Source organism: Pinus tabuliformis, chromosome 5_1 (genome assembly GCF_031772625.1).
Source record: "Pinus tabuliformis cultivar Carrire ecotype Pingquan chromosome 5_1, CPIR1, whole genome shotgun sequence".
Classification (NCBI taxonomy): Eukaryota; Viridiplantae; Streptophyta; class Pinopsida; order Pinales; family Pinaceae; genus Pinus; species Pinus tabuliformis.
In genome coordinates this window covers 917102216-917116438 of record NC_142305.1, presented here as the reverse complement: position 1 = coordinate 917116438, position 14223 = coordinate 917102216, and the positions used below count along the sequence as shown (strand labels likewise).

General features: G+C 40.3%; 1 protein-coding gene across 2 annotated transcripts in view; it reads left to right on the top strand.

The window, feature by feature from the left end:
* The window catches only part of LOC149167787 (F-box protein 7-like), a 518393-nt gene that overhangs the window by 49129 nt on the left and 455041 nt on the right, over positions 1–14223 (top strand). For both annotated transcript variants that reach the window (XM_089433153.1, XM_089433152.1), the window contains exon 2: positions 8678–8764. In XM_089433153.1, coding sequence (XP_089289279.1) covers positions 8680–8764 — 85 coding nt within the window. In that variant the 5' untranslated portion in view covers positions 8678–8679. The remainder of the gene's footprint in view (positions 1–8677; positions 8765–14223) is intronic.

The window sequence follows — 14223 nt, the reverse complement described above, 5'->3', positions numbered from 1 at the left end:
GAATAGGTTCACAAGCAATTTTCTAAGCCATATGGCCTCACACGAAGCTGTGCTTGCCGCCATATATTCTGCCTCAGATGAGCTCAGAGCCACGGACTTCTGTTTCCTACTGCACCAGGAGGCACCCAGAGGTACTTTTTCGATCCACTGAACTTCCTGCCCAATCTGCATCAGTAAATCCACTCAATCTGATATCCTTACTCCTGGTGTACAAGAGTCCATAATTGACTGTTCCTTGTAAATACCTGATAACATGTTTGGTTGCTGCCCAGTGCGCCCTCTTCGGTTCCACCATGAACTCATTGAGGGTGTTGACAACATAGCAAATGTCTGGCCTGGTATTGACCAAATACAGCAGGGACCCTATGAGTTGCATGTATAGGGTGGGATCGACATCCTTGTCTTCTGATGCATCAATCTTCTTCCAGTTGGTGATCATTAGCGTAGCCATAGGTCTACACTGTACAGTCCTCCATGCCGAATCTTTTCAGGATTTTTGTAGCATACCTCCCTTGCCCAAGGAAGATTTCTCCTTCTGTTGCCAAACTTCCAACCTTAGCAAGTAGTGCATTCGTCCCAAATTCTTCATATCGAATTCTATGGCTAGATTCTTCTTGTAGTCCCCAATGAGTTTGGATGATTCAGTCAGAAAGAGATCGTCCACATATAATACTAAGATTAGCGGCTCTTTCTCTACAACGAGATAGTAGAGATTCGGATCCGTGTCACTCTTGACAAACCCCATCTTCTGCAAGTAGCCATCTATTCGACCATACCATGCTCTCGGTGCTTGTTTCAGCCAATATAAGGCTTTCTTCAATCTGCATACATGAGACTTCTTCTCATGAGTCTCAAAGCCCTCTGGTTGTTCAATGTATACCTCCTCTTCCATTACCTCATTCAGAAATGCCGTTTTGACATCCATCTGATGGATTTCCCATCCCATCTGGGCTGTAAGAGATATCACGATCCTAATAGATGTATACCTGGTTACCGGGGCGAAGGTCTCCTCATAGTCAATCCCTTCTTTTTGAGCATACCCCTTAGCCACAAACCTGGCCTTATATTTCTCAACATTGCCGTCTGCAGTGTATTTGATCTTGTAGATCCATCTTGAACTTACCACTGATCTGTCTTGAGGTCTTGGCATCACCTCCCAGACATCGTTTACCATTATGGAGTTGTATTCCTCTACTACAACATCTAGCCAAACCTGATGTTGAGCTGCCTCCATGGAACTGGCAGGCTCTCCATCCTGAACTACTAATGCCTGATATCTATCTGGCTATTTTCACTCCCTCTTATTGTTTCTTGGCGCATCGATGAAGTCCTCTGCATCTCGCAGAATTTGACAAAGTTCCCTACTAGTTCTTCCTGTGCCAGCAGGTGCTTCTGTTCGCTCCTCCTCCTCATCCTGAGAATCTTCCTGTCTCGAGGAAGAATTCTTTACTTCTGCTGGTTGAAGAGGTTTAAGCAACGACTCCTCTTTTGACATCGCCTCGGAAGGCATCCTGCTCCCGGGAAGATAGATTTTGTATGCCTTAGCGTTCTCGCTATATCCTACTAGATATCCCTTTTCCGCAGTCTGATCCAGCTTCTTCCTCTTTTCTTCGGGTATGCGGCAATATGCTAGACTCCCAAATATCCTGAAATGACTAACTTCAGGTGTCTTCCCTGTGAAGACTTTCTCTGGAGTAATCTTGCCCATTGCCCGATGAGGAGTCCTGTTCTGAACATAGACTACTGTGTTGCATGCTTCTGCCCACAAGAATTTTGGCATATCCTGATCATACATCATGGCCCTAGCTGCTTCTACAATAGTCCTGTTCTTTCTTTCTGCTACCCCATTCTGCTCCGGATTATATGGAGTTGTCCACTCTCTTCTGATGCCCTCCTTAGCGCAAAAATCAGTGAAGTCCTTATCGACATATTCTCCACCATTATCTGAGCGCAAAACTTTTATTTTCTTCCCAGTCAGATTCTCCACCAGAGCCTTGAACTCCTTGAATCGATAGAAAACCTCATCCTTGGTTTTCAGAAAATAAATCCAAGTTTTCCTTGAGTGGTCATCAATGAAGGTAAGGAAATACTCAGCACCACTGAGAGCTTTGACGGACATAGGTCCGCAGATATCAGAGTGTATCAATCCTAGTACACTCTTGGCCCTGTGTTTGCTCCTAGGAAATGCTGCCTTGGCATACTTTCCTAGAGCACATCCCTTGCATACATCATCTTGTTCCGTACTCAGATCCGGAACTCCTGTTACAGTGCTCTTGAGAATTCTCAGAGCTCCATGGTGCAAGTGACCCATTCTTCTGTGCCATAGTTCGTTCAATTCCATGTCTCCATGACTGCCTAATAGTGCCATTGGTGATTCTAGTTGCAATCTGTATAACCGATTACTTTTGATCCCGATTTGCACTTTCTTTTTCCAGCTCGGGTGTTTGACGTATACCTTTTCCTTGATGAAGTAGGCGTCATAGCCCTTGCCTTGTATTTGTGACACGGAAAGTAAGTTCATCCCGAATCCTGGTACATGCAACACATTTGTAGCACGGAACCATTCTCCCGATTCTGTTTGAAAAACTATGGTACCCTTCCCTACTGGAGTACACTTTGCCTTGTTCCCCATGGTGATCTGAAAGTTCATCTTCTCTTCTCGATATTCTAAGAAACACTCCCTGATTCCCGTCATATGCCACGAAGCTCCACTGTCTGTATACCATACTTTTGATGATGCAACACTAGTCATACACGCCACTTCTTCTCCAGCCTGGAAGCCAACATAGAGAAATCGAGATCTCTTTCTCTTGTGCAATCTTCCGAAAATTTGTGTGAGTCCCCTGATGTGGATGCCTCTGCATCGTGGTCTCGACCCATAACTGATTTTCCCTTTTTGTCTTTGATTACTTGCTCTGATACCATGTGAAAATTCTATCACTGCAGCAATTGATTTATTTTTCCTACTTATTCCACAATAAGTTATTTATGAAATTACTTCAATAAACATTAAAATAAATACTGCTGCAGATATCACACCGTAATATAGAAACAAACGTATGCACAAGTATTAACACACTGACATAGATATTTTGGACAACAGTCCCCGGAAAAACCCAATGTGGGAAAACCGGTGCAGCAAGGGAGGATTTTTATTATTCAACAATTCTTCAGTACAACAGGGTGCCAAACTGGCTTACCCACAAAGAGAAATAATTCTCCAACACTTCTCCCAATCCCAACGTCAGCTCGGCTGACTTCTGCGTGGCTCTCAAACCCTCTGCGTCAGCCTTGGGCCTCTCGGCGTTACCCACGCAGGCCCGACTAGTGACTGCGCAGTCTTCTGCTACCTCTATATCTGCTTGAAAAGCCCTGTGTCTGCCTCTCCTGCCTCAGCGCTGATCTCCAGTGGCTGATCCTGCGTCTCTGCTCCGTACTTGCTGCCTCCTGACTGCTCACCAGACCATTGGTTCAATTTCTCAGTTAACCCGCTCCAGAAATTGAACTGGCTGGTCTCCCTCAGTGTGTTCTCCAAGTGACACTCAAGCCTCCTCTTATACTTTTCTCGTTGACAAATCAACGGCCGAGATTAAGTCCCTAATCAATGGCTAAGAGTAGATCTGGCTTGATCCATGACTTTTGGACCCTTCTAACTCAGTTTTATATTAATTCTCATTAATATTTTATTTTCCCTAAGTTTATACTTAGGGACTCCATTAAAAATATTAATTATTTTAATATCTCCCAAACTGTTTAGAATCTGCCCAAACCCTTTCTGGGTATTGGAGATCTCATGTGCCTTAGCCTCTCCACCTAAGTAACCGGATTCGTTGATATACCCTGGCGAATCCGAATCCCGCGTATTCGATACGATTCGCTGGAAAATCGTATCCCAAAACCGGATTCGACGAGTCTGACTAGGATTCATACGAATCCTGTACGAATCCCATACATGCTCAGCGAATCACGATTTTAGGATTCGTATCCTAGAAAATTGCCTCCCTTGGGTTAAAAAGCACGCATTTCCTTTATTGTTTCATGATGTTTGTCATTTGTATTTGCATTGTTTGAGCTGTTTGCAACGAGATAAGGGTTTGGAGCAAGGAGCTAAGGGAGTAGAGCGTTCGGCAAGGAGATTCAAGCACCAGGTAAGTGCATTTCAGCGCCATTTTTTTGCATTTATTATTCTATTACAACAGTTTGTATATGATTTTTTGTTTACAAATTTGCTCAATCAAAGGCAGCAGTTAGGGTGCAAAGGAAGGGCAAGAATGTCTCCATTGAAGATGCCCCTCCTCCCCCAATATCATCAGAGTCTGCTGCAAGTAAAGTTGAGGGAAGAGGAGGACCTAAAGACAACATTGAGAAATATCCCTTGTGGAAATATGTCACAAGAGAGGATGGGACAAGCACCAAGGGGAAGGGAGGAGGCAATGTGCAATGGAGATGCAACTTTTGTCACATTGCTTTCAAAAGCACATATTTCTGTGTGAAAGCCCATTTGTTGGCTTTACCGGGTTGTGGGATTGGAGCTTGTAAAGTTGTTCCTTTACAAAAGAGAAAAGAATTGGAAAAGGAGTCCATTATTGGTATGGAAAATGTGGCTTCAAAATCAAGAAAACCCGTGAATGAAGACCCCCGTCCTTTTTTGAGGAAAGCCACCACCAAATTTCCATTTGAGAGTTCTATTGGGGGACAAGCAGCAAAAAGAAGAGCAATTACACTTGGTCCAATGGACAAAATTTTTCAGAAAGAGAAACGGGAAGAGCTTGATCTCACCATTGCCTTCTTTTTCTATCAAAACTTCATATCATTTAATGTTGCACGCTCACCTTTATTTATTGAGATGTGTCGAGCTCTAACTCACCGGTGTCCATCATGGTATGTGCCTCCTGGTTCAGAGAAGCTTAGAACCACATTGTTGACAAAGGAAAAAAAAGAGGTGCAAAAAATGCTTGAGCCTATTGTAGCATCATGGCCAACATCTGGGGTTAGCATTGTTTCTGATGGATGGACAGATCTAGCATGACACCCAATCATCAACTTCATGGTGTCTTCCTTGAATGGTCTAGTTTTCATGAAAGTAGTGGATACACTTGGAGAATACAAGGATGCACAATTTATTGGTGAGTTATTTATTAAATTTATTGAAGATGTAGGTGTTGATTCTTGTGTGCAAATCATTACAGATAATGCACCTGTTTGCAAGGCTACTGGCGTGATTGTGGAAGCTAAATATCCACAAGTGTTTTGGACACTTTGCATTGTCCATTCATTGAACTTAGCACTAAAATCCATTGCTTCTGATGTGCTTTGGATTGGTAACATTATTGAGGATGCACGACATATCCGTAACTTTGTGCAAAATCATACAAATGCCCTCACTATCTACAAGGAGTACACCAATCTGTCATTGTTGAAGATAGCTGATACATGGTTTGCCTCTTCATTCATGATGTTGAAGAGGTTGAGGGAGGTCAAGACCGCTCTTGGGTCCATGGTTATTTCTGATTTTTGGTCTTTTTGGAGAAAGACAAATCAGGTAGCCTCTAAAAGAGTGAAGGACACAGTGCTAGATGATGCTTGGTGGGAGAGGGTAGATCTAATTATTCAGATCATGGACCCTTTCATTTCTTTGCTTCGATTTGCAGATACAGACAAACTCATCCTAGGAGAGGTTTATGAGGGATGGGATTCCATGATTGAGTCTGTGAGGAGCATTATTCTACAGAGTGAGTGCCTCGAGTATGAGACGTCACCAGAGGCCTTCTGTGATACTATACAGGATATTCTTGTCAGCAGATGGGACAAGAATTGTACACCTTTACATTGTTTGGCTCATTCATTGAACCCCAAATACTACAACCATGAGTGGCTGAATGGTGGACCTTCCCCGCAGATTCCCTCCTCACATGGATGGTGAAATCTCACAGGGGAGGAAAGAGGCATTCAGGCGGATTTTCAGGATAGTGCATTGCTTGATGAGGTGGAGGATGCCTTTGCAGAGTTTTCCACTGGCAGTGGTCGATTTGGAGGTTATGATGTGATTAGAGACAGGGGGGCTAAGAAGCCCTATTCTTGGTGGGCAAATCATGGGGCAACAAGCCCTCCTCTTCAGCAATTAGCGATGAGGCTCCTCTCTCAGGTGACTTCATCCTCTTGTTGCGAGAGGAATTGGAGCACATATGGGAATTTGTATAGTGTGAAGAAGAGCAGGCTTGAGCAGTCCAGGGTAGAGACAATGGTGTATGTGCACACCAACCTTCGTCTTATTTACAGGCAGAGGGAAGAGTGGTTGAGGGGAAAGACAAAGATGTGGGATGTCTTTCCTAATGATATGGTCTGGACAACAGTGTTGAGTTGGCATTGGCCAACATGGATCTCAATGATCCAGTGCTAGAGCCTGTTAGATTTGATGACTTAGAGGGATCATCCACCACACCAGCAGATGCAGAGGCGACTATGGATACAGGGGAGGAGGAGGATGCAGAGGAGAGCAGTGGGGATCATGATGATGAGGACATTGATGCTGTTTCTGATGCTGATGATGAGGATTGATGCCTTGAGGCTTGTATACCTGTAGTTGTTTTATATTTTCTATTTCTATTTGCCATTGGCATTGCACCAACACTACCTATGTAACACATTTTGATTTGATGACTTAATGAGAAAACTACAGTTGTCAGTGTGTTTATCTTACTATCTTGTAGTTGTAAGTTGTCTTTCATTTATGAATTATGAATCATGATTTATGTGACCACTGACATGTATTTGAATTTTGTATGTACTATGCATGCTATAGATGAAGATCTATGTTTGAAATCAATAAATTTGTATCATTAATTAAAATTTGTGTAAGAAATATCTAATTTTTAATATATATATATATATATATATATTTTAATAAAATAATATATAACGAATCCTACGTAACGTGTCCGAATCCGACACTCGAATCCCTGAATCCTACGAATCCCGAATCCCCGTGTTAGGTGACTTAGCTCTCCACCAATTTTCGTGGCAAGAGCACATCCGATGCTAGCCCAAATCAACACCTTGGAGTGTCACAGCCCCAGTTGGGGTCCTCCTCCCTTTAGCGCACGCCCTAGCCTCATCGCAAGGCCTACAAGGCCTCTCTCTTCGCTCGCTGGCCTTGTAGCTCTCATTCTAGCCCTAACTTCAGTCATTTTATTTGGCATTGAATTTTTGGGACTGACATTTTGTTTTGCAGGAGTATCAAGGATTTTCTAGCTAACTTTGTGGTTGCAGATGGTTGGATTTATTGGAGAGGTCAAGCAAGTCATCAACTAGGCCATTAGGCCTCTTGGTTTGATCCCTAACCTTCTCCCTCATCTCTGTGGTCACATACAGTGCTATAACAATCCTAAATAACACATATAGTTAACATAAATGTGCCATAAAATTCATTTACAGTCATCATAAGATCATTGGCATTGGTTAGTTTGTTCATCTTGGTGTTTTTCATTGTTTGTAGCGGACTGATATATTAATTTTCTGGGTTTCACAAGTCTGATACAGACACTTCAGAGTTCTGATCATAAAGCTACATTAGCATAAATTCATTGGCAATCATTATAACATCATTCAAGGGTCTCTTGCATTGGTTATTTGGCATCTTTCTTGACTTTTAAGTTTTGAAGGATTGATTTTCTGAGTTTAAGAGATTGATACAAGTGCTTCAGATCTCTGTCACAAGGCAGCAGTGGCACAAAAGTTAATAAATTGTCATCTAACTTCATCTAGAATTCATTTGCATGATTGTTTAGCTCACTGATTGGCATTTTTATGCGCTGATATGTTAGTTCTAAGGGGTCTGATCTGAATATGTTAGTTCTAAGGGGTCTGATCTGAATATTTCAAACCCCTCATAAGAGCCCAGCATAAGAGCCCACAAACCATACCAGACAAGGTAAGCCAAAGTTACCTCTAACGGGCTCACCCACGGGGTTTGAACCGGTGTCCTTTACAAATGATTGCCTTAATAGAACACTCAATCACCAGCAAGCCTTTGCCTCGTGGGCAAAATTGTTTGGATTTAATGTACATGCTTGTATTGTATTAGACTTCCCTTCCAAATGTTTTTTGTAACATTAAATTAAGTGTGTGACATCATCTTGCCTTAACTCAAACTGGGTTAGAATAAGTCCCAATAGACCATAAATAATTTCTGATTAAGCACTGATTTGCTTGCTAACACACACTAATTGGTCAAGTATGGAATACCTGGAGTTCTTTTGGTGAAGTTATGAACCAAATCCTTGTGTAGAATTAGCATTGGTTATTTTTGTCAATACTCCCAAATTAGTTTGTTGGTCGATGACATAGAACGTGGAACATAAAATAAATTGGGTTCACTACATTTATGAGTCGTGATTGTGTTGGGGAATTTTCCGGGAAGTACATGAATGCATTCTTTTATCAGAGCCTTTTGTGCCATATCAAATTTAGTATTGCACTAGCTATTCTTTATCACAAGGGTATTTTTCTTTGATTTAGCCTATATTTACTACCAGTAGTTTAGCAGGTAATTTGGAATTTTCCATTTGTTCTCATATATCTATGCCTGTATACTGTCTAATTACTCATCTAAAATATCATTTTTCCTTTGTCTTGCTGATCAAACATTTCTAAGCAGCATTTCTCTCTTTGGTTGCAGAAATGGCCCTTTTAATACCTGTGGAAACAGGTCATGCTGGTCCACCTAAACCTCTGCAGTACTTGGATACACATCGGCCATGGTTAAGTAAGTTTATACAAAGTCCTCTTACGGTGAAGGGCAATTTCATCTTATCATCCATCTTTCATAAATTATAAGATTTTTAATGACAATTAAGGAATACAGATTTTGAATTGCCTCTTGGATATGCAAAAGACTTACTTTACAACTTGTTATCTCACAATCTGTCACCCGCAGAAGTGTGAAAGTCCCAACCACCAAGCTGAAGATTTTTGTAACTAAAAGGTTGGCTCTATCACCTCACCAACTCTCTTCTGCACTTTAGGCTAGGGGCAAAGATGGATTCCTAACCAAGGGGTCCTTCCCTTTGGATTACTAGGCTCACTTCATAAAATATGGAGTGGGGGTAAAAGAGAGCCTGGCAACAATAACACAAAGGAAAAACGGATGCAATTTTTATGGTTGGAGGTGGTAGATGAAAGGGAATGACCAATGCTTTATTTTATGGGCTATGAAGTCATGGATGGAATTTTAAAGGGCTTTTCTAACAAGGACTAGGGGCTATAGGCAGCCAAGATGGCTTTCTCCACAACAGCCCTAATATTGTAAACTAGATACTACAGATCTTAAGGAGAGAAGGGACTTCTCTAAGGGGAAGCTCCACAACCAAACCAACTTAGAAATGTTCTTGCCTAAAGACAAAGGATGTGTAGGGCATTAACTATTTGTCTTTAAGACAATAACAAAACTAGATCAAATTTGAAAATCTAGAGATGTAATAAAAAGGCTACCAATATATGTTTAGAATGTGTGCTACACATTAAAATTGTACATAACAAATAAAGCACCTTTATTCGAATGCTGGAAGTTGCTCACTAGTTCTTCCATTGATCCATTCCTCAAATACAAAGAGAGAGAGGAAACCCTTATATAGGTTTCAACTCTATCTGCCTACTACAATAAACAATGAATTGTTTTCTTAGATCCACCAAGAAAAATTAATGAAATAATCATAACTAACCTCGTCAACACACTTTATTAAAAGTGGAAAATTGTTTGTTGAAATCCACAATTACCTCCAAGTGAGTAACTAAAATAATTATCCTCCACTAGGTAAACAATATAATAATGCTCTCATGCTAACTAATTCAGTGAGGAAGTTTCAACAATAATAAACTAATGAATCAGTTAAGGTCCTCCAAAAATAGTTCAGAAGATAATAACTGCCCAAAGTAGGTTGTGCACAATAAGTCCTTCTATATGAAGCTAGGGATCCTAAAATCGATTTTAATAAAATGAAGGAAGATTTTTTTATAAAGGTGTTTCAACTTCATGCTATGGATTATTAACATTCAAAGGGAGTATTCAAGAACCTATATATATTATAAATTAGAGAAGGGAGTATTATTAAGTATACAAAGGTAATATGTATAGGTTGCAGGGGAGTATAATTAATTAAATAGGGGTTAGAGAAGGTAATTTGTAAAGTGAGTTAGAGAAGGGAGTATTATTAAGTATTAAAGGGATCTTCTTCCTTGTCTAGTTTTCAACTAGAGCTTTTGGACACTTGAACCTTGCAAAATACCTCGTGCCTGTGAAAATTTCACTACTGAAAGTCTATTGCATCAACTGGATTTAACTCATCTAACTGTAAATTGATTTGGCAGTTTATTGCTATGGCAACAATGAATTAATCACACTGCAATCTTCACAAATAAAATTACTTTGGAAGATAAACTGAGAATTGGGAAAATACTGGCACACACACACAAAAATATAACACTGTCATTTTTGGACAATTGTCCCCGGAAAAAACCAATGTGGGAAAAGCTGTGTAACAACTGAGGGTTTCTATTATTAAGCAGCAGTGAGAAAATTCTGAGTACAATAAATGTCGCCAAACTAGCGAATCTACCTGTTGACCACTACGTGTCAACGACCCATAGCAGTACACCCCCTTTTTTCGCAAAAGGGATAGCACCTGATCGATGTGTCTGCGTCGTCCAACTATCATCATCAGTGTGATTGTCATGTTATAACGTAAACCCATTCTGCATGTATGTGATGTAAATAATCTCAACAGATCTGTGTCATGTATATAATTGCTTAGGTAAACCTATTTTTTTGGCAACGATTTACATTTCGGGAGGTTTTTTGTCTCACCGATTGTTAAAATTGGCAACTAGGGCAAAACTTCATGTGGGTCATCTTATTCATGGCTGATAATATTTTTATTAGATTCCTCTCGTCGGGAGGTGTAGGATTGATATTAAGATCATCCGATTCCGATAAGTATTCATGGAGATATGAATTTATTTTGATTATGGAATTATTATCAAGCCGACCTACAACTCATGTAGGCTCAAAAACCCAACAGTCGCATCTATTCAAAACACCAACATTGTGTATAAATACAGGAGGACTTTTTCTCATTTGGACTCACTTATCTCATCACATTTCTCTCTCTATTGCGTAGAAAAGAGTCTCTTCTCTACTGTGCAGAAAAGGGTCTCTCCTTCACACATGTGAAGCCGGAAGCTGCTGAAACTGAAGCTACAACTGCAGAAGTAAAGATTGACCTGCGTGGACTAGGATATCTCCTTATCTGAACTGCACTGTAGGTTCATCTGAACCTCCTCTGAAAGCCGCAACTTTTGGTGGTGGAATCAAGTCAATCCGACAGACGGTTTGCAAGATATTGACTGCCCTAGTTTGAAGCCGGAAGCCGCTGAAACTAAAGCTACAACTGCAGAAGTAAATTTTGACCTGCGTGGACTAGAAGATCTCCTCATCTGAACTGCGCTGTAGGTTCATCTGAACCTCCTTTGGAAGCTGCAACTTTTGGTGGTGGAATCAAAGCCGATCCGACGATTGGTTTGTGAGATATCGTCTGCCCTAGTTTGATGATGAAGCCGCTAATGATGTTGCTGATCTAAGGTTTGCTACTGCTTATATGAATCAGATTTATTGTACTATTTCTCTCTGCTGAATTATTGAAGATAAAAGAAGATTTGATCAAAGGGTTTCCCCACACATTGTGGGGTTTGTCCCTGGTTAGCCGTCACATCTTGTGTCTCTTGTCTTGGCTTGTTTTCTGTCGATCGTTTAATGCTCTATCTGCACTTTACTTTATGTACATGTGATTGCTAATCTGTGGAATATAATAAGGAAAAGAAGTTAACTGTTATAAGCATAGAACATACTATAACTTAACACCGATCCATTCTCGGATGGTTGGCAGAGTTTTCCTTCAGCCTTACCCCAAAGCCGGAATGAATTTTGTCACTTGGATCTTAGGTGAGTCCTAGTGTTATAGGTCGAGTCTGTGTAAAAGTGATTTGGAAATAATCCTAACTATTTGGTTAGGTTGTTTTATTACAAATTGCTTAGTCTGCTGGATTATATTTGTGACGCAGAAATGGGTAGTTTGTGAGGGTCTATTTCAGATGGGTTTTCCCCTTTGTGATGTAAAACATATGAAAATAATGATGTAAAGTGTCTTGAGGGTTGGAAAAAATAATTTATCCCCTCGTAGGTTAATTAATTAATTTTTCTGGCCAAAATTAATTAAAATCCTAAGCTAGAAATTTAATTAATTATAGGTCTTAGGTAAATTTAAATTTTCCAAAGGCAAAATTCGTGGGTCCTTAAAATTCAAATTTTAAAAGGCCCAGGGACTAAGGTAAATTGATTATTTTGCTAAATTTTAGGCCTTTGGTCCCTGGGGTTAAGTCAAAGTCAAAATTTTGAGGAAATTAATTCAAAAATTTAATTTTTTGAATTAATTAAAATGCATTTAATTGAAAAATTCGAAATTTCCTCAATAATTAAAATTTCGACGGATGAGATTAAAATAAATTTTGATCCTCATGAACGGTTGAGATTGCTTTGACGAGGATCACTCGAACTAGCTGTTGGAGGATTTATCTTTAAATAGGAGGTCATTTGTCTATCAATTCATTCGATCTTTGATTTGTGTGCTAAGTGAAAGCTCTCTTGTAATCTTTTTCATGAGAAATAAAGAAAGACTTTGGGGTTAATTTCCGCTGGTGTTGCTCTTCGTGGAAATGCTATAAGATGTGTTATTTTCATGCATAGATTTCCTTTTAGCCATTGATGATAGCTTTTTGAAAAGTGATTTGAGCACATGTATCTTGCTGAATCGCTAGGGTTTGAATGGTAATGTAAATTTTGAATATAATAGCAGGTATCTCTATTAGCTCTGAATTTTATTATCGTTTTGTTGCCCTATGTTGATGCTTGAATTGAGTTGTGTAGGAAATTCTTGAATTTTTTAGATCATCAGGCATTCAGGGAAGTTTTCAGTTGGACCAGTCAACTCCCAATTCGTATTTTCTGAAGAGCCAAATTTGATTTGATCCCAAGCTTATCATAAGATTTTTATTGGTGATGCGTGAAGGGTTTTGGGCAAAGCACCTCCGTTTAAATTATTTTTTGTTTTGTTTTTGTTTTTGTTTTGTTGTGTTGAATTGATAAATATGGCTTTAAAGAGCCTTAGATTATTAGATTTGGGAGCGGAGTTGGACTCACACTTGCCAGATTTGACGGATCTGCTATTCCTGTGCATAGATCTATAAATTTTTTTAATTTTTCTGACTAGGTTTTTTGGGGTTTCATTTATATCCGGGTTCTGGGTGTTAGTGTTTTGAGGAAAAGGTTGCAGATTTGAAGGTGAAGTTTGATTTTGAAGCCAGATCTAGGCCCTGGAGGGCAAAATTTGGCCTCAGAACCAGCTCTTGCAGGGGCATTATTTTTGCGGTCCAAGGGTTTTAAAATATTTTAAATCTGGAAATAGTGATACAAGGGTTTTACTAAATCTGAAGCGCAAGTGTGGAATTCATTTTTCTGGTTTTGTCTTGAGCTTGGGTTGCCTTCTTGAGGCCTTCAAAATTTCTTCTTATGCCTGGAATTCTCAGAAAATTTTGGATTTGTTCTATTGCCTTGGGTTTATTTTTGCGTTTTTCTGTTCTCTGGAGAAAATTTTCAAAATTTTGCCTACTGTCATAGCTTCCCATCCCTGTAAAAAGCCTTTCTCACGCATTCCGTGCTCCTTGCTACCCATCTGCTAACCTTCGACCCTCATTTCCTAGCCCTCATCGGGCGAATCCCTTTCACTACAGGCGCTTTCTCTCGCTGTCATCCCTTTCCATCCACACTTTTTAGTTTCTAACTCTCTGCTTCTCCTTTCATCGCTGCACAAACTTGTACGATCCCTCGTAGCCATTGTTTCCCGCATACTTGCAATCAAACCCTCATATCTGCATCCTTTCCACGCTGCCTGCTCATCGTTTTCACGCTCCCTGCTCCATCTTTCCTCATGCAACTCCATTCCCTCATCCACCTGCAAGCGCTCACATCAAACTACCTCACACGTCCATTCCTCACCTCGTCAGGCTTCACTCTCCACGTTGCCACCATAAGCCTGCAACTCCATCTCCTGTACGTGGCATTCACCTTCAAACCTGCACGCATTCCTTGATCCGTTGCTCTCGTGATCTACTCCA